Source organism: Colossoma macropomum, unplaced genomic scaffold, assembly GCF_904425465.1.
Source record: "Colossoma macropomum unplaced genomic scaffold, Colossoma_macropomum, whole genome shotgun sequence".
Taxonomy (NCBI): domain Eukaryota; kingdom Metazoa; phylum Chordata; class Actinopteri; order Characiformes; family Serrasalmidae; genus Colossoma; species Colossoma macropomum.
Genome location: NW_023494800.1, coordinates 30,300,461 through 30,324,579, shown reverse-complemented (window position 1 = coordinate 30,324,579; position 24,119 = coordinate 30,300,461). Strand labels below are relative to the sequence as shown.

The 24,119-nt window shown below is 40.6% G+C and overlaps 1 protein-coding gene across 3 annotated transcripts in view; it reads left to right on the top strand.

The window, feature by feature from the left end:
- The window catches only part of col5a1 (procollagen, type V, alpha 1), a 138,986-nt gene extending 115,296 nt beyond the window's left edge, over positions 1-23,690 (top strand). For 2 of the 3 annotated variants that reach the window (XM_036588764.1, XM_036588761.1), the window contains exons 44-66: positions 386-439; positions 712-765; positions 1,305-1,412; positions 1,525-1,578; positions 1,674-1,781; positions 5,508-5,561; positions 6,027-6,134; positions 6,340-6,393; positions 6,562-6,615; positions 6,726-6,779; positions 6,889-6,942; positions 7,350-7,457; positions 7,791-7,844; positions 7,964-8,017; positions 8,160-8,267; positions 8,792-8,845; positions 8,941-8,976; positions 9,109-9,162; positions 10,309-10,570; positions 11,592-11,704; positions 14,402-14,470; positions 21,170-21,403; positions 22,800-23,690. In XM_036588764.1, the coding sequence (XP_036444657.1) occupies positions 386-439; positions 712-765; positions 1,305-1,412; positions 1,525-1,578; positions 1,674-1,781; positions 5,508-5,561; positions 6,027-6,134; positions 6,340-6,393; positions 6,562-6,615; positions 6,726-6,779; positions 6,889-6,942; positions 7,350-7,457; positions 7,791-7,844; positions 7,964-8,017; positions 8,160-8,267; positions 8,792-8,845; positions 8,941-8,976; positions 9,109-9,162; positions 10,309-10,570; positions 11,592-11,704; positions 14,402-14,470; positions 21,170-21,403; positions 22,800-22,946 (2,049 nt within the window). In that variant the 3' untranslated portion in view covers positions 22,947-23,690. Of the gene's footprint in view, positions 1-385; positions 440-711; positions 766-1,304; positions 1,413-1,524; positions 1,579-1,673; positions 1,782-5,507; positions 5,562-6,026; positions 6,135-6,339; positions 6,394-6,561; positions 6,616-6,725; positions 6,780-6,888; positions 6,943-7,349; positions 7,458-7,790; positions 7,845-7,963; positions 8,018-8,159; positions 8,268-8,791; positions 8,846-8,940; positions 8,977-9,108; positions 9,163-10,308; positions 10,571-11,591; positions 11,705-14,401; positions 14,471-14,534; positions 14,604-21,169; positions 21,404-22,799 lie in introns of all 3 variants that reach the window. The other variant, XM_036588762.1, reaches the window with a different exon arrangement.
- The last annotated feature ends 429 nt before the right edge of the window (positions 23,691-24,119 follow it).

Here is a 24,119-nt window from a genome sequence, read left to right as displayed (position 1 = left end):
TGATGTAGAGGCTAATCAAAATGGCTAAGATGTTCGGCTTCCATGCAGTCTGGTCAGGTCTGAGTTTTTTTAGTCTTTAAACCAGAAAATCTCATTCTCCTACTGCGGCATCACCAGAGGCGAGTAGGCATGTTAATTTTGGCCAAAGCATTCCTTTAAACGGATATCCAAATATTAATTTTATGACCGATTAGACTCATTCCCACTTCTGACACCAGTGTTGCAAAGGCCAATGTTGCAATAAATGATTGTCAGATGATATGCATTAGTGCAGCCCTAATCATTCCTTGTTAGTGTTATAGGAAGAGGTTAGCGTGTTCAGGGTTTGTTTACATTTTCAGTACTGTAAATGCTATTTTAACATTATCTGAACATTATTTCACAGGGTGAGATTGGCGAGCCTGGCCAGAAGGGAAGCAAAGGAGATAAAGGAGAGCAAGTGAGTCACTCCCACAATTTATTCATTTTACTCACATTTCTATTTCTGTTTATTTTTGTTTGTATGTGTTTTTTTTTTCACAACTCCCCTGATGATGCTTACTTCTCAGTTTCACTAGGATTGCAGTTATGAATATGAATATAAATGTATGTGTTGCTCTACTGGATGCCCTCGAGTCTTTGTTATAAAAGGCACTGACTAAACAGCTTTGTTTTCTTATCATGCTCCCACGCTCCCCTCCCTCCCTCCATCTTTCTCTGACTTGTTTTTAGGGTCCTCCTGGCCCCACTGGTCCCCAAGGCCCCGTTGGTCAGCCTGGTCCTGCTGTGAGTATTTTCATGTCAGACCATTTATGTTACCATACATTTTATTTTTTTTATTTTTTACAGAATTTGAAATATGACAGTAAGCGTTAGCACACCGGAGCGCCGCAGCACATTAGAGGGCATTTCGGAATGAGGCACCTCAGACTGATGTGTTTGGAATGAGGCACTCAGGAATGATGGATTGTAGAATTGAGGCACTTTGGAATGATGTGTTTTAGATTGAAGCACTCAGGAGTACTGGATTTTAGATTTGAGGCATTTTGGAATAATGCATTTTAGAGTATACCATTCTGGAATGATGGATTTCAAGATGAATTATTTTTGAGAATTAGGGTCTTTGGAATGTTGTATTTTCGAATTATGAACTCAAGAGTAATGCCTTTTAGAAAAAGGCACTTTGGAAAGATGAGTTTTAGTTTGAGGCACTTTGGAATGATGCATTTTAGAATGAGCTTCTTTGGAATAATGTGTTTTAAGTTGAGGTAATTAGGAATGATGCATTTTACAATGAGGCACTCTCTCTGTCTTTCCCTCGGTAGGGAGCTGATGGAGAGCCTGGTCCTAGAGGGCAGCAGGGTTTGTTTGGACAGAAGGGAGATGAGGGAGCTCGAGGGTTCCCCGGACCACCCGGACCTGTCGGCCTTCAGGTGAATGCCATGACATCACAGTTCATGAGAGTTTTCTAAACTTTAAGTAGTGTTTTTAATTCAGCTAACTCTCATTGGTTCTGAGCGATGCATGATTTGTGATGTCACACAGGGCTTGCCTGGACCCCCTGGTGAGAAAGGAGAGACTGGAGACGTCGGTCACATGGTGAGAAAAGACACCTGCATTTTTTGACTGTGTAACCATTAATAGCGTACAATAGTAAACATGCCCATTAAAATCTTTCTCTCTTTTGCTCTCAGGGTCCACCTGGTCCTCCTGGTCCCAGAGGCCCTGCCGGACCCCCAGGTGCTGATGGACCCCAGGGTCCCCCAGGAGGCATTGGAAACCCTGGATCAGTGGGAGAGAAGGTGAGTTGAGCCAACTTCAGTGAGCCAACTTCAGTAGCCCAATCAGGGTTTCCAATTGCAGAGATGGAGAGTAACAGTGTAGAAATACTTCTGTACACAAGTGTTTGGTGCTCTAGAGTATTGGTGCTTTGTACTTTTATACATAATCTACTTGTAAACTCCACTACATGTGGCCAATTTACTAGAAACACCTTGCTGGTGTGCAGTTAGGGACTGTAGTCCATGCACAGTTTGTGTAAGTTGTCCTCTGGCCTTTCCCCGATGGTCAGGTTCTGATTACAGAGTTACTTTTGGCTGCATATTTTTGCCTGGTGGACCACCATCTGTCTTGCAGTGACATCGACATGTGTAAAAGCACCATGCACACTATCATGTGGGTGTCACTGTCACTGATCCACTCAGATCAGCGCAACACACTATAATTTACTTAAGATTTTTATGTAAAGATGCCCACTGAAGCTTATATAAACAGAAAATAATCACATTTTTGTATCACAGTCGCAAAACTTTTCTGAGAAATTGCAATTTTTCCCAAATCGTTGGCTCAGAGAAAATGCATGAAACTGTTTCTTGGGTATATTACATGTGAATTAACTCTAGACTGGACTGATTAGTGTAGACATATCAAAGAAAGTGTTTGCAGTGAGTGTATGTCACACACAACGTCACACTACGCCTTTGTTTGTCTCGACACTTTCCGAAGCTTTTATCTTCTAATGTGTTTGGCTGCCATTCCTCTGAGGCGTGATGTTGTTCTGTCAGACGCTCCGGAACTCACAATCCACCACTAATGTTTCTGTGTGACCTTCAAAATAAAAACCAATCAGCCGCAGTTTGACACCCACTTCATCTTTTTCCGCGCTTGTTTATTTTCTTTGAAAACCGCTTTCAAAGGTTTGAAGTTTGACATCGACTGTGCGAAAAAGCCCGTCTTTATTAATGGTCTTAAGTATTCTAAGCCTTCATATTAAATACGCAGATCAAAACGCTCGCTGGATTGGGCTTGTTTGTCTCCCTTAGCTGGATATTTAAGTAATTGGGCAATTTATTTATTATTTATTATTTAACAGTTTCAAGTGAAATACTGTTGAAGGGCTGAAAAGTGAAAAAAGACAACCTTGCAGGAAGTGATACATGGAAAGAGAATATTTCCCAGCTCCACTCTAGCAAAGTGGTCCTGTGGGGCACTGACCACATAAAACCACTGGGATTAGAAATCACTTTCAAGAGTTTTTGATTTTTCCTTAATATATATTGTCAGGAGTGGGCACATACAATAAATATCAATACTGTATTTTATATGTGTATTACATATATGTTTGAAGAAGACGACCACTGAACTGTATATATCGCTGTTGTCAAGGTTTTCTTCTGACAAGCGATATAGAATATATGTATGTGTGTGTGTGTGTGTGTGTGTGTGTGTGTGTACACTATGTATATAAATATATAAATTTGTCTAAATAAATTAATTCGTTTCAAATGTGTGTACGTATGTATCGCTGCTGTCGAAGTAAGACCTCATATCTAAAAAAGATCACTTTCGAAGAGAAGGAAAAAACCTACTTTACTTTTGATGTGATTTTTAATGTAAGTCAGTGGAAACAGATGTCTTTCCAAGTTATTGTCAAAAACTGAAAAACAACAAGATACAAGGTTTTCTTTCGAAAACAGCGATATATACATATATAGTACAAAGAAGAGCTTTGATGAGCACTGAATTTGAAAATAATCACAATTTGAATTCGAACTATTGCAATTACATGTATGTCTAGTAAAATCAAGCCTGTGGATTGTGTTGTGTTGTCGTGTGAGGGCGTAGGATCACAGTCGATGGTGCGTTCGCTGTGTGTGAACAGAGCCTCAGACGCGCAGGATCAGCAGAGCTTTAGTTCTGTTCTGTCTCTTTGGCTGATGTTAATATTTGATGCAGAGATTTAACAGTCGCTCTGTCTCAGTGAGCGCAGAGTCAGTTTCGCTCTCTCCCTCAGAGCACTCCTACAAATACATCTCCCCTTCATCTCACTCACACACACACACACACACAGCGGAGCCAGGAAGCACAGTGTCAGCAGCCAGCCAGTTTCTCTCAGATAAGCAGTGATGATGATGATAATGAGGACGTTTATCATTCTCTCCGTGTGCAGTGATGCTCCCCAGTACCTGCAGCTGTTTATTAGTGGAATTAGTGATGATGTTCACTGTCATTAATGCAGCGCCATTCTCTGCTAGTTCGCCTGGTTAGTAACAAATGATCCTCCTCCATTCAGGCTTATATATGAAAGCTAATTGGCAATTTTTGAAAATGTCTCTCACTGTCTCCCTCTCATTCTACATCTCTGTCTCTCTCTATACGATTCTCTCTCTCTCTCTCTGTAGGTAAACAGCAGCTGTGAGTGGGTTTGTGTTCTGGCTATCAGTTCGGTCTGTGCGCTGATGGAGACACGGCTCTCCTCTTTAGTCTATAAAAACTCAGCAGGTCAGAGAAGAGGAAGAAGTTAGAAGAGGGAAAGGGAAGAGAGAGAGTACGTGAGGAAGTGAGAGAGAAAGTGAGTTGTTAGAAAGAGAGAGAGAGAGAGAGAGAGAGAGGGAGGAAGAGAGCAGGCTTTTCTGCCACAGTCTACTTGATGTTAGCAGGTGGCTGGTCTCAGTGGAGGATGCTTTGATTGACAGCTGTGACAGTGAGCCGCGTGGGTGCTCTTTATGTAAGCGTAAGCAGAGCGTTAAAGAGCCCATATCACGGGAAAACGTATCTCACGCAATTTCTAAATAAGAGTTTAATACAGGATGTAAACATTTTTAAAGTTTCAAAACATACATCACTGCTCAGTCTATACAGTCTGTACAGTCCATACAGTCTGTACAGTCTATATGTCTATACAGTCCATACAGTCTGTATAGTCCATACAGTCTGTATAGTCAGTAGAGCCTGTACTGTCCATACAGTCTGTACAGTCCATACAGTCTTTATAGTCTATATGTCTATACAGTCCATACAGTCTGTATAGTCCATACAATCTGTATAGTCAATAGAGCCTGTACTGTCTATACAGTCTGTGCAGTCCATACAGTCTTTACAGTCTATATGTCTATACAGTCCATACAGTCTGTATAGTCCATAGAGCCTGTACTGTCTATACAGTCTGTAAAGTCCATACATCTATACAGTCTGTACCGTCCATACAGTCTGTATAATCCATAGTCTGTACAGTCCATACAGTCTTTACGGTCTATACAGTCTTTACAGTCCATGCAGTCTATACCGTTAATACAGTCTGTACACTCCATGTAGTCTATACTGTCCATACAGTCCGTACAGTCCATACGTCCATATAGTCTATACAGTCTGTACAGTCCATATGTGCATATAGTCTATACATACTACGATTAGCATGTTTGAATTACTGCAACTTTACAGCAGAATAACAGCTACATCACATCCATGCTTTACGAAGGCTGCTGCTCTTCTCCTGATGCTGTGACAGTGAACAGGGATGACTTTGGCTGTCAGAATGTGTATGTGGGGGGGGTGATGTTCATGCAAGGGTCAGCATAGTGCATATATAGACCCCTTCCCTCACAGTGTGATAGATGAGCTCTTGATGTCTCCTCATCCACCTCAGCTAGAGGAATGGACAGGACTCTCCTCTCTTAGCTTTGTCCACACAAAAACATGCTGCCTAGCACTGCATTTACTGACCCCGCTGTCCTTCTCTCTGTCTACAGGGAGACGCCGGAGAACCAGGAGAGCCCGGACTGCAGGGAGACGTCGGCCCTCCGGTATGACACCACACATACTTATACAAAAACAAATACAACGTGGATAAAATACAGTAAGATTTAAACGCCAGAAAGGCACTGATGCTGTATACAGTACTGTGACCATCATTTATTTATTTAATTTCCAAACAAAACAGCTCTTAAGAACAAGTTATTTTACTCAATGCATTATGTCAGTATCAGCGCATTTCAGGAGACTTCCAAAGTGTATATTTATACATACACGTTAGAATAAATATACACATTAATATACATCAGTATGTATGTACTGTTGGGATTAATATTACTGTTTATTTTAATAAATTAATTAAATGAATTCATTTGTGTCAGAATCGCTACCTGCTCAAAAAGTTTACCTACAGCCCGGAGATCCATCACCAAGACTTTATAATGTTGCCTTCACTTTCTGTGTATGTAATACAACTATGATATTATCGTCATGATGATTTTGTGTGTCCATGTTAGGGTCCGAGAGGAGAGCGAGGAGAGAAGGGAGAAGCCGGTCCTGCAGGTTCTGCTGGTCCCCCAGGTCCTAAAGGCCCTCCTGGTGATGATGGTCCTAAAGGCAGCCCTGTGAGTCGTCCTTAGATTTATTTATTTATTTATTTTTGGACTTTTACCCAGTTTATTTCATGTAATAGTTTGAATTAACTGTCAAAGCTGCTAGTATTAAACTTATTATTCAGTACTACAAATTACTCAGTAGCTAATGTGAGACTACTGTGTAAGCTAATATGTACATCTATCCTCAAGTGAAATGTATTGATTTGTTTTTCAGGGTCCGAGTGGTTTCCCTGGTGATCCTGGTCCTCCTGGAGAGCCTGGTCAGCCTGTAAGTCCTGTTATAATGTTATTAACTCCTTATGTGTTATTACACGCCAGTAACAGTCCTGTTATGCACCATGATTCTTATTTTCAGTATTAATTTAGCTTTTATTTACTATTTACACAACACGTGCTCTACAAATAAATGCATTAATATTTCATTTTCTTCTCGCAGGGCTTGGATGGGCCTCCTGGTGACAAGGGCGATGACGGAGAAGCTGGTCAGCCTGTGAGTTCGCCTGTCAATCATCTGTTTGTACAGCAACCTTTTACAGTGAATGTTTATGAATTGTGTATGCTGTTGCTTTTTATTTACTCATTGTAATTTGTTTGTGGCAGGGTTCTCCAGGACCCACTGGTGAATCTGGTCCAACTGGCCCTCCAGGAAAGAGAGTGAGTTGTGCTGTGTTTCTGTACACTCTGGTCTTTTATGCTTGGGATAGATACACCACCAGTGGTGTTATTCTCTCTCACTCTCTCTTTCATCTGTTTCTCTGTTTAGGGTCCTCCTGGAGCAGCGGGACCCGAAGGACGGCAGGGAGAGAAAGGAGCCAAGGTAAAGACCCAACACTGACTCACTCTCCAAACCTCAGGCACAGTTCTGTTTCTGACTTGAAGCCCGACCGTGCATTGAAAATCTGTTTGTGTATTTGTTTATGTGGCTCTGCGGGTTTATGTGTTTGTATGAACTGGAGACTTGTGTGTAGCGTGTTTGTTTTTCTATGTGCATCTGCATGCTGTCTTGTTGCTAGACCAACCTATATAGAGTCACTGATTGACTGACTGACTGACTGATGCTCTTTGTTGGACAAGCAACAGGTGGTGCTGTACACGGTTAAATATCACCCTTATAACCTCCCAACGCTACCAGGCTCACAAACAATGGCAGTAGAAATGCATTCACTGAGGCTCATCATGGGTCACCAAATCACAAAAACCTGAGTCTCTGTGTCTCTATTTCAGGGTGAGTCCGGTCTGGAGGGCCCTCCGGGTAAAACAGGTCCAGTTGGACCCCAGGGCGCTCCTGGAAAGCCTGGTTCTGAAGGACTGAGAGGAATCCCCGGCCCAGTGGTGAGTTGTGACACGTCCCACATGCACCGATCACGTAAACATATTGCCACTGTGCGAAAACTAAACATAAAAAGCAAGGCAGAATAAAAGTCTTTTGTTGTGCTATTGTATTGCAGGTATTGTAGAACAATGTGGTGTATATTTTCTATTTAATAAATTATTTAATGGAAAAAAGTCCTGCAAATTTAGGGAAAAGCCACCCACATTTACGAGTTACAGACTGAAAGCTGGCTTTAAGCTGCTGTTCTCTGCAGAGATTGAGTGTAAAGCTCTGTGAGTTCACTCTTCTCTCTCTGGGAGCTGATTTGGGGTTCTGCTGTGTTTCTCTTTCAGGGAGAACAAGGTCTGCCTGGTTCCCCAGGACCCGATGGACCCCCAGGACCAATGGTACCCTGAAAAAACTCCACCCCTTTTCATACATGACTACATTACTGCTGCAGAGAGTGCCCAGACTCTTATCTCTCTCTCTCTCTCTCTCTCTCTCTTTCTCTCTCTCTCTCTCTCAGGGCCCTCCTGGTCTGCCTGGTCTAAAAGGGGACTCTGGAGTTAAAGGAGAAAAGGTGAACACCGATTATGGACAAACACATTTGTCAGCGCTAAAACAGATAATTGTTGATTACCTGAACGGAGCTGAATGTAAATCAATATGTGTATTGATGTGTGCATTGATTGTCGATTGACTGTATTGATCGCGTGTCTCAGGGCCACCCGGGTTTGATTGGTTTGATCGGACCTCCTGGAGAGCAGGGAGAGAAGGGAGACAGAGGCCTGCCCGGACCCCAGGGATCTTCCGGACCTAAAGGAGACACGGTACGATAAAATACAGGGCGTAAAAATGTGCTGATGTATCAATGTAAAGGTGGTGATTCAGTCGATTTTGGAACAAATCTAATCGATTGTTAAGATGTTCAATACGGTAAATGCTTTTTTTGGCCGAAATGTTCTTTGTTAACATCCAAAGAAAAGCTTGGTGTATTGTTTTTATTGCCTGTTCCACCTTTGCACAAACAGTTCAGTGTATTTTTTTAAGAAATTATTCTGAATCATATCAAAAGAATCAAGAACTGAATCGTGATGAACTGTGAGACGAATCATTTCCGAAAGAATCACAATTAAATCAAACTATTATGAGGTCAGAGAATAATGACCACTCTTAGCAAAAAGGGTTCCATATGGTACCAGAAAGGCGTTACTATAACTTTATTTGTGCTGCGTAGAACCATTTTGCAAAAGATTCCTTAAGGAATCATATAAAACAGGTTGTCTGTCATGCAAGGAACCCTTGAGGAACCATATTTTAAAGAGTGTACCCCTCTTTTGGTCTGTCTCTACAGGGTATTACTGGCCCTTCCGGACCCATGGGACCCATTGGACCACCTGGATTACCCGTACGCTTTTATCAATGACCTAATTAACTAATTAATTAATTTACTGAAATTGACATTCAGACATTAAACTGGCCTGTCTGTTTCCTCTTATACAGGGTCCTCCTGGTCCTAAAGGAGCTAAAGGATCATCAGTAAGTTTTCTGTCTCTGTTATAAAACACACTGTACATTAATATTTAACATTACAACTGTATGATTCATTAGCTCAAGTGTTCAAACTCCATCTCTCTCTCTCTCTCTCTCTCTCTCTCTCTCGCTCTGTAGGGTCAGACAGGACCAAAGGGAGAGTCTGGAATCCCTGGACCTCCGGGTCCACCGGTCAGTCCCACACCGCCACTAAAACAAGCCACCAACTGGCCGCATGTGTTTCTGGGAGATTGTTACAACATTACATCTCTCAATATTCATGCATGATAAAAATATCTAATTATAGGAATCAGATATTTACAGTTTCCCCTTTAACACAGTGGTAGCTAATCATCCAAGACATGTCTTCCTTAGTTTCCCCTGGAGCTGCAGTTAAATGATGGAAAATTATACCCCAATTAGCATGGTGCTAACTGCACGCTCGCCTCAAAGTGTGTGGAGTTTTTCAGTATCTCTAATAGACTTGATTACGTGGGTTACTGACACTGTTATCTTGGACTAAAGTGTATCACATACATGCAAAAAAAAGACAAAAAAACATAGCAGCCATCTTCAGGCCTGAATTTCTGAGTGTCTGTAGGGTATTTTGTGTTTTGCTGAATAATTTTGAGCTAAATTAGACCAGACCAGCTTTCCAACCTAAATATGCCATAATATATTCTGAACAAATAGAAGCTGAACAAATTTCCGTTTTGACCAAAATACAGCAGAAAATAACTTTTAATAACTGTAATATATTTTATTCATATGACATCTGTCGTGGATTTTTCCTTGCTGTTTTGATTAAAACTACCCCCCCTCACATGTGGAGCACTCACTGTGAGATATCTGCTTCTAAGTGGGGCTACAGACACCAAGACGAGATAATAAAATAACAGAATTCTGTCAACTCACTAATCAAAAACACTGGTAAAAGTTACTTTTATGGTGTAAAACGTTTTTTTATGATATAGAAAGTTTTACACTTTTATGGTAGAAGTTATTTCTACAATGAAACAAGCTGCTTTTAATGGTATAAAAAAGTTGTGAATATGGAAAAAATATTTGTTTAATTGTTGTGAATATTTGCAAGTTTTGTTGCTATGGGAACACAAGATGATATAATGTGTATCACATTCTACCAGAACCTGATTAACAGCATTAAATATCCATGTTGCATTGCCCACTTTTGTTTGTGTTGATAAATGAATGTATAATACTGTACAGAATCACATAAGCACGTCTATTAGGGGATTACATCATTTTCATAGAGTTTTACATAAATTGCTTTATTCTGATTGGGGCAATTTACCCACTCCCACCTCCACGCCCTTGCAGGGCCCACCAGGTGATGTCATCCACCCACTGCCGATCCAGTCGAGCCCGAAGCGGGCAAAGAGGAACATCGATGCCAGCCAGCTGATGGACGATGCGGCTGATGGAAACTACAAGGACTACGAGGATGGCATGGAGGAGATCTTCGGTTCTCTGAACTCTCTCAAACTGGAGATCGAGCAGATGAAGCACCCGCTCGGCACGCAGAGCAACCCCGCCCGCACCTGCAAAGACCTGCAGCTCTGCCACCCCGACTTCCCTGATGGTGGGTGGACGTACACTGCCTGTCCAGTTTTGGGGGCCAGATTTTGCGCCTCTCTTCTTTTTAAATTTGAATGTTCTCATTGTCACTTACTGTCTCATTGTCACAGTAAGGTACTTGAAAAAGGTTTTGTTAGCATAAAACAGCTGTGTGCAGGTGTTTTGTGTATATTTATCTTCAGCTTTCAACTTCCTGCCCATCAAAGTATCTTCTTTAATATGAAGAGCAGGCTTTGCCCAAAACGTCTTTGACAGTTTTTATTCCCAAACAAGGAATACATCACTAGAGTTCATGCATTACTGCTATTTTAACTAGTAAGTTGTGTTGTTAGGCACAAAGCGAAAGGGGTAAAATCACTGTAGCGCACAATAATCTTCCACCAAGAAAAAATTATGCTGTTGTTGCCAAGCAGCCACTGCTGAGGGAGGACAAAAACGTTCAGTCGACCCTAATGAACTTTTAAATTGTACACATATATATATATTTTTTGTCATATATACAGTCAGATGCAAAAATTCAGGCACCCCTGGTCAAACAGTGTAAAAACACTTCTGCTCATTTTAATGCACAATTTCAGTTTATTTAATGATTGTAATGAAGGTGTTTAACATAAAAACGTAAACGTAAAATATGGCCTGTGCAAAAGTTATGGCACATTTTATATTTATGTTTTTGCTTTTTTCAGTATGTTAAATTCAGCAAATAAACAGAAATTGTGCAGTAGATTATCAGAAAAAAATTTTAGGTGTGTTCTCTGTAGAGAATGTGTTAACTTATTTTCACTCAGAAAATCAAGTGTTTGACCATGGGTGTGGACAAGACAGGGGGTCCTGGGGGGACTGGGTCCCCCTAATTATGTCTCAAAATGTCTCAAAATCAAAATTCTGGGGGGGGTCCTTGAAAATAAACTCATGATATTATGCAAACTGACAAACTCTTTTCTGTAAAAAAAAATGGGAATGTAGGTGTGAAGGGTGATAAAAATATTGTTCAAAAGTTTCCGTGTTCTGCGTTTTTTTCCTAGGTGAATACTGGATTGATCCAAACCAGGGCTGCTCTCGAGACTCCTTCAAGGTTTACTGCAACTTCACAGCTGGAGGAGAAAGCTGCATCTTCCCTGACAAAAAGAGCGAAGGGGTGAGCATCCGCACGGCCCATATCCACAGAGTTACTCAGCACTGTTATTACCACACAGAGTGAACTGAACTGCAGAGCAGTCACTGTTAATGAAGTCGAATATTGTTGGTTATTGATTCAGACTGTGAGCCTCTGAGCTTGGATACTGTTCTAGTTCTGGCTACACTGACTTCCCTGGTGCTGTATTTGATTATCAGAAGTCACCACCAAAAATAGAGAAGTTCACAATACAAGCTACATGACACTTACACGAGCCCTTCATGAGAACTGACATCCTCTGTAAACATTAACAAAGGCCTCTTCCAACAAATGTCAGTCACCATAAACACTGCTGATCAAGCAAGTGTTATGGCAGCTGATGCTTGCTGGAGCAAAGCTTCATAAATGTCTGTACAAGTGCAGATGAAGGTGTTGAGCAATCCTATTAAAGCGGACAACGTTTCCACTACAGGTTTATATTTGAACAAGTGCAGGCAGTTTCATAAATATGAAATTTAAACATTTCCACAGGAGCTCATCCTGATGTGACGGAAGTGGTTGCTGGCTATTTTGCATAATTTATTAAGCAACAGTTAAAATATTTACAGTATAGTTTAGTTTGAGAGTGTTTAAGGTGAGCCAGCCTGTCTTAAGTGGAAATTTCTCTTTTGTCAAAACCTAATTTTACTTGCTTTTTGAAATAAACAGGTTTAAAGTATTAAATACACAGTTAAAATGGACACCAAGCTGTAGAAACAGCCTGTAATTGAATAAGTGGTTTTTGTGTCGTCACAAAGAAAACATTTACATACAGATGCCTGTTCGGCCTATAGCAGTTTAGCCCCGCCCACTCTCACAGAGGTTACAAGTTATAAAACCCGGACAACTTTTTGAATGAGAGCAGAGCTCATTTGCATATTTCAGTATTAAAGGTACAGTATAAAAGTACAGAGGTTGGAAAATGGTAATGTGAACATGAATTATGATTGTTTTTGGTAAATAAATCCACAAAAATTTCACAAGTGGACCTTACAGAAAAAATAAAATGCAAGAAAAATGTGGGATATTGGCCCTTTAGTAAAAATAATCTTTAATTTCACCAGTAGGGTTGAGTAATGATGATATTTTTCATTATTGTCATAAATGATGTCATATTACGTTAGAAAGCTTGTTCTGATCGTATCCTGCATATCGTCAATACTGCTCAACAATGACTGCTTAATACAGATTATTGTATTCATAGATTTAAATAGTATTGCTTTTAAATGGTTTTTGTCTTTTCCAGGATCCAACAAACCTCCAAAAAACTAAATATTTTGATATATTTTTGACGCATCTTCTAGTTTTTGTTATTTCCAAATAACATGGTATTTAATTTATTTATACTATTATTGGCAATATTTTTGATGATATCAATAAATCCACGATCAACAACATTGGTCGATATTATTATCAGCCAGCTGATATATCGGTCAAGCCTTAACGCATGTACAGTGTGCTTTAACTTCATAAGGCAATATATAATATTTATTTATTTATATATAAATCACACATTGAGATTCTAGGCCTTGTAGCCTGATTCCATTCAAGGCTCCCCATGACTAAGATACCCTACTGGTTAAAAGACGCTCAACAGGTGAGATCACAGAGCGAGGACGGAATAAAGGTGACCAGCCCAAAGGCTTCAGGCAGGAGCTTATTTTAAATATTTAATCAAAATCACAGTCATAACCAGTTCAGCGGTTTATCATATAATCAATTATTCTGTTTAATATCAATGCAGCATCTTATTACTGTTACACAAGTGCTTAGAAAGGCCGCCTTGGGCTGCCTGTCCTGCTCCGCATCATAATCAGCTCAGTGATGCGTTTGTCTGAACCTTCTCAACTCCTTCCTCTCCTGTGGTGTCTCTTTTGCTCTCCCTTCTTCGTTCTACGACTTCTTCTCCTTCTTTTTCTTCTTCACCTTCTCTTCTTCATTTTCTACTTCTTCTTTTTCTCCATCTTCGTCTTCTCCTTCTTCCCACTACTTCTATTCCTTCTTCTTGTTTCTACAAGTTCTTCTCCTCCTCCTTGTTGTTGTTGTCCTTCTTCTTCTTCCCCTTCTCCTCTTCCTCCTCCTCTTTCTTTTTCTTCTCCTCTTCTTGTTTCTTCTTCTCTTCCTCCTTCTCCTTCTTCTTCTTCTTCTCCTCCTCCTTATCCTTTCTCCTCCTCTTCCTCCTCCCTCTTCTTTGTCTACTTTTTCTTCTCTTACTTATCCTTTTTCTTCTTCTCTTCCTCCTTATCCTTCACCTCCTCCTTCTCTTCTTCCTTCTTCTTCTCCTCCTCTTTCTCCTCTTCCTGCTTCTTCTTCTTCCCCTCCTCCTCCTCTTTCTCCTCCTCCTCCTCTTCTTCCTTCTCCTTCTTCTGCTCCTCCTTATCTTTTTTCTCCTCCTCCTCTTTCTTCTTCTCCTCCTTCTTTTTCTTCTCCTTCTTCTTTCTACTATTTCTTTCTCCTTCTTTTTGTTTTTTTCTTCTTTTTTCTACTCTTCTCCTTCTTCTCATTGTTCTTTGTTCCTCTTCATCCTTCTCCTTCTTATTCTCCTTTTTATTCTTTTTTCTACTTCTTCTTCTGGTTCTCTTTCTTATCCTTCCTCTTCTTCTATTTCCATCTCTTTGTCTCCTGGATTTGGCCCTTTTGTTTGTTTAACCCTCTCTCTCTCCTGCTCTGGTGTCCCAGACTAGGCTAACCTCCTGGGTGAAGGAGAGTCCAGGCTCCTGGTACAGTGAATTCAAACGTGGTAAACTGGTAAGAGCACCTCCTCTGCACTCCTTACACATCCCTCCTCCTGAAGCACTCTCCTATTTTACAGAGCAAAATGGCTCGCTGGCCCAAAGACAGCCCAGGCACTTGGTATAGTCGCTACAAACGAGGGTCCATGGTAAGTAGCAAGGCATGAGACAGGATCCAAGAGAAAAGGCTTCGGTTCCGAGGTTCCTTTTCTGAGGTCTTGGGGTTCTGAGGTTCTGGTGTTCCTTAGTTCTGAGGTTCCACATTTATGTGGTTCCAAATATCTTACAACACTGTGCAAAAGTCTTAGCCATCCAAAAGAATTGTGTAAATATTATATAGCTGATAAACTCAGTAAAGTAACGTGAATTTGTGTTTTTAGGAAAGTTATTTAAATAATGTGAGCTGGTTAGAAGAACACAGGTTTGGCTCCTCTTCTCCTCAGTGCATCTCAGCCATTGTTCAATTCCACAGCACAAATTATTTAACTTAATAAAAGGTTTATTCCATGCCAACTCACCCCAGGCCATGTCATGGATTTAAAAGAAATAAAAGTATCTAAAATTTCAAAAGTGTAAAAATAATTCTTTAGTTATTAATTTAAGATTTAGCCAATCAGGTTCTAATTCACGTCTTAAATATTGAGCAGAATTGCTTACACAATGACTGGACTGAGCTGGATATCAATACAAATTTCTTGTTAAATCAAAAATATTTATGGTAACAAATTCCCACAACAGCTTCTTTTTTGTCAGTTTTATATTTGTACACAGTTCAAATTTAATCTCATGTCATATTCTGAGTTAAATTTAATATTAACTGTGCGAATTACCACCTGACTTTAAAAAATTCATAACTAAAAAAACTACTTGAAGCACAGTTTTGAAATTTTGCATGGTTGCAAAAATCACATAGAAGTTTTTTTCTGGATGTTTTATGAATATCCATGACGTGACCTGCCAAGTATATTAGCACGGAATAACCTAAGTACTTATTAACCCAACCAGATATTGGATGGTAACTAAATACTGTGCTACTCCATTGAGAGGTTTGGAAATAGTTAAGCTACCTCACTGATTCCGTATTAAATTTTATTTGTATTAGAATCTTAGTTTTTATAACTAAATAAAACACTTTTGCCCAGTTAATTACCTTTAAATATAATTAACATATTTTCTCAGGTGGCCTAAAGTGTTTGCACAGTTCTGTACGTTCTGAGGCACTGTAGTTCTGAAGTTCCTAAGACCTGAGGTTTTACGGCGCCCCGGTTCTGTGGCCTTATCTCCCGGAGGCCAGTGGTTCTGCATGGTTCTAGCTCTAAAGTGGATCACTTGGAGCACTTCTGGTTGTGGCTGAGCATGGTACTGCACGAGCTCCTCCATGGTAAAGCAGCAAAATGGTGACCGCTCAGGCTTTATGGTTCATCTGAGAGCAGAACTGTCAGTCAAACTGTTTCAGAGGCAAAAACAAAACAAATGATCAATAAACGGTGGTCAGTTTGGACAGTAGCTAATATGGATTATTCTGTGCACAGTGTACATTATAAGACTGAGGAACTGAGGTGTGAACCCTCATACGGGCCTTAAGGGATTAAGGGATTAATTCCTAAAATTTCTTTTCTATTCTCAGTAGGAAAATCCAAGCCTAGCGTTTGGCTCTCATGTCTCTGAAAGTGCTGAGGCACCGTGTAAAATATCCTCACTCTTGGGAAATCAGTGAACTGCCCTGGTCAGTAGTTTGCCTGTAGTTGAGTTTGACTGACAGCGTCTCGTTCTCAGCCTCAGTGAGCCGGAGAACGTCACCGGGAAGAGACTGAACTACTGAGCTTGAGCCTCAGGCAGCTCGTGAATGTGGAACGCTCTCTGAAACAGAGTGTCACTTCCGTCTCACGCGGCTTCCGGGTCCAGCCACTGCTGACATGCGCCTGTGAACGTGAGGTAATGTTTCCATGGCGACGGGCTGACACACGAGGCAGAAAAGTGGGTGGGGGTCAGGGGTTTGGGGTGGGCACACACATTCGCAGGACACTGACTGGACGATCTACTGGCTTATTATAAATATATATGAAAAGCTAAAATGCTAGTAAGATGTTAAAAACACCAATGACACAATAAACCACTAAGTTTTTAATGCATTTTCCTAGTTTGACCCTTCACCCTTCCATAGTAGTGCAGGCTGAAGCCCAGCTGCAGCGCGCTGTATGGCGCTCTTATAGAATCTGTAATTGTAGCGCTCACGTATAAATACAGCTTTTAAAGTGAAACCTTCAGCATCTTCAGCAAGCCACGCTGGACAGACGCTCACAGGAGAGCTGTGGATAAATCAACGAGCAGCAAACTAACAAATACAGCAGCTTGGTGGAGCTCTGGTTCTCCACGAATCCACAAGTTGTATGAACAAGAGGCTGCAATCACAGAGGAGTTGAACTATTTACTGTTGTTGTCAGAACAAAACCTCGTATCTCCAAAATGGTAACTTTACAGGAGAAGGAAAAAACCTACTTTACTTGTAATGTAAGTCAATGGAACCAGAGTTTTTTTAAAGTCATTTTGGGTCGTTTCATTTAGTCCATTCGTCATGAAATTTACGGACAATGTAAAGAAAAACAGGCATTTTCAGATTTTGTTAAAAACTGAACAACGTCAACAGTGGAGATACAAGGTTTTCTTCCGACAACAGCCTCATCGACTGTGTATATGATATATATGATATATACACTCATTAACTGTGTATATGATATGTGTGATATATACACTTATTGACTGCATATTTTATATAAATGATATGTGCACTCATTGACTGTGTATATGATATATATGGTATATACAAACACTAATTGTATATGTGATATACATACAAATTGACTGTTTGATATATATGATACATTCATCTGTTAAAACATGCAGACACTGCTGCTCTCACTGGAGATGAACATAGGAAACTGTGTTCACTCTGTGGAGATCACGTGATTTTTCATGTTCAGGTTCTGCTTTCCAAAAAGTGTTATTGACTTACTCAAAATAATAAATACATTTTGATAAAGGTTATTTTTTTTCCATAACAAAATGCACTGCTTTAGAAATTTGCTGAAATTTGAGCAAATAGGGCAAATACAATTAATTGTGACGAATTCCGCAAAATGCTGCTGTTATCGGAATTTTAATCATTAAATCATTTGACAGCCCTAGATTATGTGGACAGTGCTGTGCAAACATCAGAGGCCACCCTTCGTTCATTTAATTTACAGTTACCTTTAAGTACAAGTTGTTCAGTTCATTCGAAAAACAGCACTGAAAAATCGGATATTATCATGAGTTGCTGAATCTCTTGCGTCATTTTCTGCTTTTTCCTGATGCTGAAAAATAAACAACTTGTATTTAGTGGCTGTTTTGGCCAGAAATGAGTCCAGACGTCCAGTCCGTGCTTGCTTGTGTGTGTTATACAGTCTTGCATGTGCAGGGTCAGTGAATATGAGTGTGTGCTGACGTAAGTAAGTCCACGTAAGTATACTGTACCCGTGTGTGTGTGCATGGCATGTTTGCTGCATGCGCGTGGCTTCCACAGTCAGTCCTGTGTGTATGACGAAAAGGAGGAGATGGAGTTTTCTAAATCACATGGGTTGGTATGGAGAAAACAAACATTTGCATGTGTCCCACAATGCAAATGTTGCATCACACCAGAGAGAGCCCAGAAGAGCTAATCCTCATCTATTTGGCATTGTTGTTGTTGTTTGTTTACGCGGATTAAAGGCTCCTCAGTGAAGATTAGAAACATCTGAGCGGAAAATTCAGATTAAGAATGATGAATTTCTTCATTAAAGTAGCCCACGATACCCTTAATTTGAAAGAAGGCGGCCTGCTTGATGAAAGAACGGCTCCTGCTGGGGTTCAGTGATGCTTTCTATTTGTAAAGCTGTTTAGCTGATTCTTCAGTTTCCCAACACAAAGACAGACATTATTCTTGAAGGTTATGATGAAGAGTCCGAGGATATTGAAAGGCATTGGGTGTGTCCCAATATCTCGCTGCCATGCTCCTCACTGTCTGACTAGGCAGACAACAGTTTCACCAAAAAAGGAGCTTATAAAGTAGCAAGGTGCTCCAAGTCTTAGCAGGTTTTCTCTGTGGGAAAAATGAATGGCAGTTCCAGAAATCCCTGCTATCATCCCCTGTAAACTAAAATGTTCCAGAGCCGACATGGTCGGGTTTCCATGCAAACGCTTCGCAAATGTTATGCGTGTTTACAAAATTTCTACAAGAAAAAAGTTGTGTTTCCATCCATTACAGTTAAGTGAAGAAATAGAGACGCTGGGCAGGACAACCAATGGCCCACCTAATGAGGGCTGAAATCTCCATCTCACCCCGACGACCTTGCTTCTCGGAACGCAAACGCACCAGACAATTCTGGGAGTACATTATGCAGAGGCATTTTTCGGATTAGGCATTCCAGGATGTCAAAAGCAAACGAAAAGCTATAGCCCTCGATCCTTGTCATCGTTTAGTAAAAAAGCCCTTTTCCTTTTCACTGTTTTCTGCATTTCAGCTTTAGCAATATTTGAACTGTTTCCCCTCATCCTAGTATAAAACTCATTTTGTGATATTTGGGTGTTTTTATTTTTACTTCCAGGGTTTTTTTTTGCACATTTTCAAAATTCACAAAAAACTGGTGGATGGAAACCTGCCTATGTTTTGCCCTGAATGTCACCAGATCCTCTGAATTACAAGGTCATTAAGGAGTCAAAATGTCAAAATATGAATATTGCTACATGCTAGATAACACTAACACAGTGCACTGGCATTATAAGACTAGCAACCTCGATAGAATACCCCAAACAAATCAGCAAGCTTTGTGAAATGTGGTGATAAAACATGCTTTGGCTACAGTTTGAGTGGCTGGTGTTGGTTGAGTAGCCAGCGTTAGCTTGTTTGTAGCATGTATGTAGCAAATAGTCATAGTTTGAATGCTAAACAGCCTTAGAATTAGGAGGAATAATGTACTTAGGACAAAAATATTACGTTTGGAGTAATTCTGTTTACCACAAGGTGCAATAGCAGCAAAAACGCCATCCATTTTTCCCATTTTGATAACTAGCTAAGACCCATCGGTGTGTATTTTGGCATGACGTCGACTACAACGTCTGACTACCGACGTCTATCAACATGCTAAAGTTGGACCGTGAGTTAAAGCTACACCACCACTCAGTTCCTCCTCTGCAGCGTTTCATTTTTGAAGTCTGCTGGCTAACTGGCTAGCTAGCAACAAATCGCTAGAATTCTAGCTCTTTATTCAAGACTACTCAACATTGATTAGCTGATATTACCTGCCTAAAGCTGAGGTCACACCGAACTGCCACCTTGCTGTTTTCTTTGCCAGGGTGGAGCAAATATAGGCAAGTATCATGATACAGTGTGGTTTTGGAGGGAACGTACAGTTCAGTGAACAGCTAATGTTAGCCAGTGGCTCATTCTTACAAAGGTTGGTGAATTTGCGTGGTTAACGTTCACCTAGTTTTCAGCGTTAGCATGTCGTTTACATTTTAAGTGAATCAGCTTTTTCACCACGTATATTTTGCTCACGTTCGGTGGGACCGCAGCCTACAATTGCACAGCAGTCATTTTTAACAACACAGCATTAGCTAAATAAGCTAAAATGTTTGTTAGCTTGATAACCATTTTAAGACAACTGAAAACTGCAAACGCAGTAAAATGCGACACAAACAAATACATAAATACAATGAATTGTGTACTTTTGTGACCCCACATATTGATTTAAGTAGCCTTCTGGCATCTTGAACAAAAAAAATTCAGGTAAACCTTTTGTCAAACGTGTATTATGTGAGGAAATCTATGATGTTGCTTTCAAATTTGGCCAAAATAATCCAAAATACCTCAGTTAGCAGTATGATTATGCTGTCTAAGACTCAGGACAGCCTTTATATTTGCACACTTGATGGCTTGAATTGTATGTGTAGGCTGCACTGTACATACTGGGACTCAGAATATCTCAGAGCTGTAGTTTCAGTGTCGGCAAGCCTGTTATTTTCTGAACCCCATTAAGATACCGCAGAGCAGCATTAACCTCTGAGCTCCCCACTGCGGCCCATTGATTTACGCCCTGGCTGAGCTCAGAGGGACTGTGGTCACGGTGCAGGTGAATTGTGGGTGAAGACGCATTACATCTCTCCAAAGACAGTGAAGCTATTTGCTTCTCCGTTTTTTTTTTTCATCTCAGGCAGAATTCTCGTTCAAGGGATTCCTGCGAGACCCTGATAGAGTGACCTCCCTCCTCAGAGGACAGTCCTAGTCTTATTTTAATTTGAATGAATTAATACTTAATTAACTCTCTCCTTCAAACCAGACCTTATAATCCTAGAACTGTTTGCTAGATACTGAAAACGGGATCCTCCTTCATTAATCCAAATGTCCTTCAGAGTGTAGTTTGCATTGCAGGGCTAAATCGTGACTTTGCTAAATCAAAACAGTGAATCGTAAGATGGACGCTAGCCGGTGAGGCAGAGCTCACACTTCAGAAAGCATGTTAAGAACGAAGCTAGCACACGGTACCTTTTTTCACTGAACAGCAACTAAAGTTGCTTTTCTCCAGTAAATATTCCTTCAAAAAAGGTGTGATGTGTAGTTTTCAGATGAACCTCTAGAGGTCCTTAGCTGCTTCCTAGAATCTAGACTACAGTTTTTCTTTCTCTCTTTCTGCACCGTTAGCTCTCCTACGTGGATGCCGAGGGCAACCCAATCGGCGTGGTCCAGATGACGTTCCTGCGCCTGCTAAGCGCGAGCGCCCGGCAGAACCTCACCTATAACTGCTACCAGTCCGTAGCCTGGCACGACCAGGAGCTCGACTCGTACGACAAGGCCATCCGCTTCCTGGGCTCCAACGATGAGGAGATGTCCTACGACAACAACCCCTACATCCGAGCCGCCGTAGACGGATGCGCGGTGAGCACAAGGGCTGATGGGAAATGTGGTTTATTGCTTTATTTGGTAGTTTAAGGTTGTGGAAGATGGATGACAAAGGGTAATAATAGTGAGTTTACCCCCCTTTACTGCAGTACAAGCCTGTACTCCTCTGGGAAGGCTTTTGGAACATTGTTGTGAGGGTTTGACTGAGCTTTAGTGAGGTCAGGTACTGATATTAGATGGTCAGTTCTGGATCACTCCAACTAATCCCAAAGATATTGAATGGAGCTCCATCACTCCAGAACACAGTTGCTCAGAAAATGAAATATGGAGTTTAGAGCGCCCCCTGTTGTTTGCATTCAAAAATGTAGGTTAACAATGAATTAGAAGTGATGTACATTACAGATTGTATTCTATAACATGCCGTGTCGCCCCCATATGCAGTTATATTTGATGATCTGACTGATCTGATTAATTGACGATATAAGAATAAAAATACTGCTACCAAAACAGTTTTTCCCCAAAATTGACTACGAACTCGTTACGATGACGACACTATCATAGATTCCACAAAACGCAGCCAGCATTGAGCCAGTGGAATTGTATTTTAGTAGTTGTATTTTAATGTTAACAGTTACAGTCGTGTGCAAACGTTTGGCCTCCTCTGGTTAAATTCCAAATAAGTGAACACATCCTCTGCAGAGAATGTACTTTTTTTGTGCATTTTTTATGCATAATTACTATTATTTGCAGAATTAAGCATACTGGAAAAAGAGGAGAACATAAAATGCGGGTTGTACAAATGTTATGGCATATTTTAAATTTTATGATTTATTTTTTTGCAAGATGATAAAGTTAAAACATTAAAGTTTTTTGCTATAAGTGTGTGTTAGAAAATCAAAATTTCATCTTTGAAAAATTTACAAATTTTCATTTTCATTTGACTAAACTTTTGCACACAACTGCTCTGTGTTGTATTTGTAGCGCTTTGCTTGTGTGGTCAAACATTTCATGTGCAGAGATGAATGGCGGTTCAAAATCAGCCACCAGATGGCGCAGTTCTGCACTTTTCCTCCTCATGTACATGATGACTTCTCAAACTCCGTCGACAAGCACAGCCACTGGTCATGAGCTGATAAATGCTGTCGTTTTATTGGCTTCCAACCTAAACATCTTCACGAATTAGGGAGTGTTTCATGTAAGGTGCTGGCAGGCTGGCGCTTGATTTCATGCACTGAAGCTGATTGAAAGCTCCAGGTCGTACGAACGTTACATGAATCAGACACAGAATAGTTTGTCATGAAAGGTGCTCAAATCTCCACTCTTTATCATGCAGATTTGACATAAATCGCCCACTCTTATATGATCATACTTTGCTTTTTTGTACCGTGTGAAGTGAACACCTTTGTTCTTGTCTTCTCTCCTTGTCCCACAGTTGAAAAAGGGCTACGAAAAGACTATTCTTGAGATCAGCACACCCAAAGTGGAGCAGGTACCATTCGTGGACATCATGTTCAACGATTTTGGCGGAGCGACGCAGAAGTTCGGCTTCGAGGTCGGCCCGGCCTGCTTTATCGGCTAAGACTGTTCACTGAGCGCACCAGAACAACAGCAACAAACAACACAGCAACAACAACAGCAACAAAACCACAAACGTATTCATTCTCTCAGAAACAAAACTAAAGAAAGGAATAGGGCAACGTATTTGTAAAGTTTTAAAGTTTTGTGTTTCCAAAAAAAAAAACAACAGCTCATAGAAAGGATAAAAGAAATTGAAGAAAGGAGTTTTAAACGATCCATTTTCAACCTTCTTAACCTCAAACGTACCCTGTCCGTCACATGCACGTTTTGAAACTGGACGAGTCGAACGCTAGCTAGCTGATTCTGTCCGAACCCTGCGCTACCATTAGCCGCTTAGGCCCTCCACTCGTGCTGTATAGATTTAGGAAAGAGCAGCTTCCTCGATGCACTTCCTTCAGGTGGGACTCTCCACGGACTCCACCGCCACGTTCTAGCTCTGTCTGGGTTCTGCTTGTGTTTACCGCCCCGAGCTTCTTCTTCCTCCTTTTTTTTGTGCATATTTGTCTTTCCGTTCCTCCGGAATGGTGCTTATATATAAATATATATAAATATTTTTTTGTATGTTTGTAAGTACTTTCTGTATATTTTTCTCATGTTTTTGAATGTTCTGGCTTCAAAACATGCATGTGAACCATTGGGCGAGAAGGACTGGCCAAAATAAAGTTTGAAAAGCATCAGTGAGCCTGACGAAAATTGGATAAATTGAGGAAAATGAAAAATAAAGGAAACATCCAGAACAAACGCATGATGTCTCATTGCAGGTGTGACGTCCTTTTTTATTGCTTTAATTTTTTTTTTTTTGTATCTTTTTTGTTTCTGTAACAAATGACAGAACGACAGTATGAAAGGTCCCGCTGCCATCATGTGACCGTCGACTTTTTAAAAAATTTTTTTTGCCAAACATTGGAAATCGGAAACGTCCCATGGGCTCTCGTGACGGGGCCGGATTGACCCGATTGCATCTTTTATCCTTTTTTCTTTCAACACTTTCGTGCTTGCGTCTATCAGAAAAGCACAAACGATGGGAGACAGTGTCACTGAGGAAACACATTATCGGTAAACTAGGTGCTATTTCCTTCCTGCCTGTGGTGCTATATACATATATATAAATATATAAATATTTCTCTTTTTATGTTCGTTTAAATTCAGCGATGCCAATTTCCATGTGCTGTTT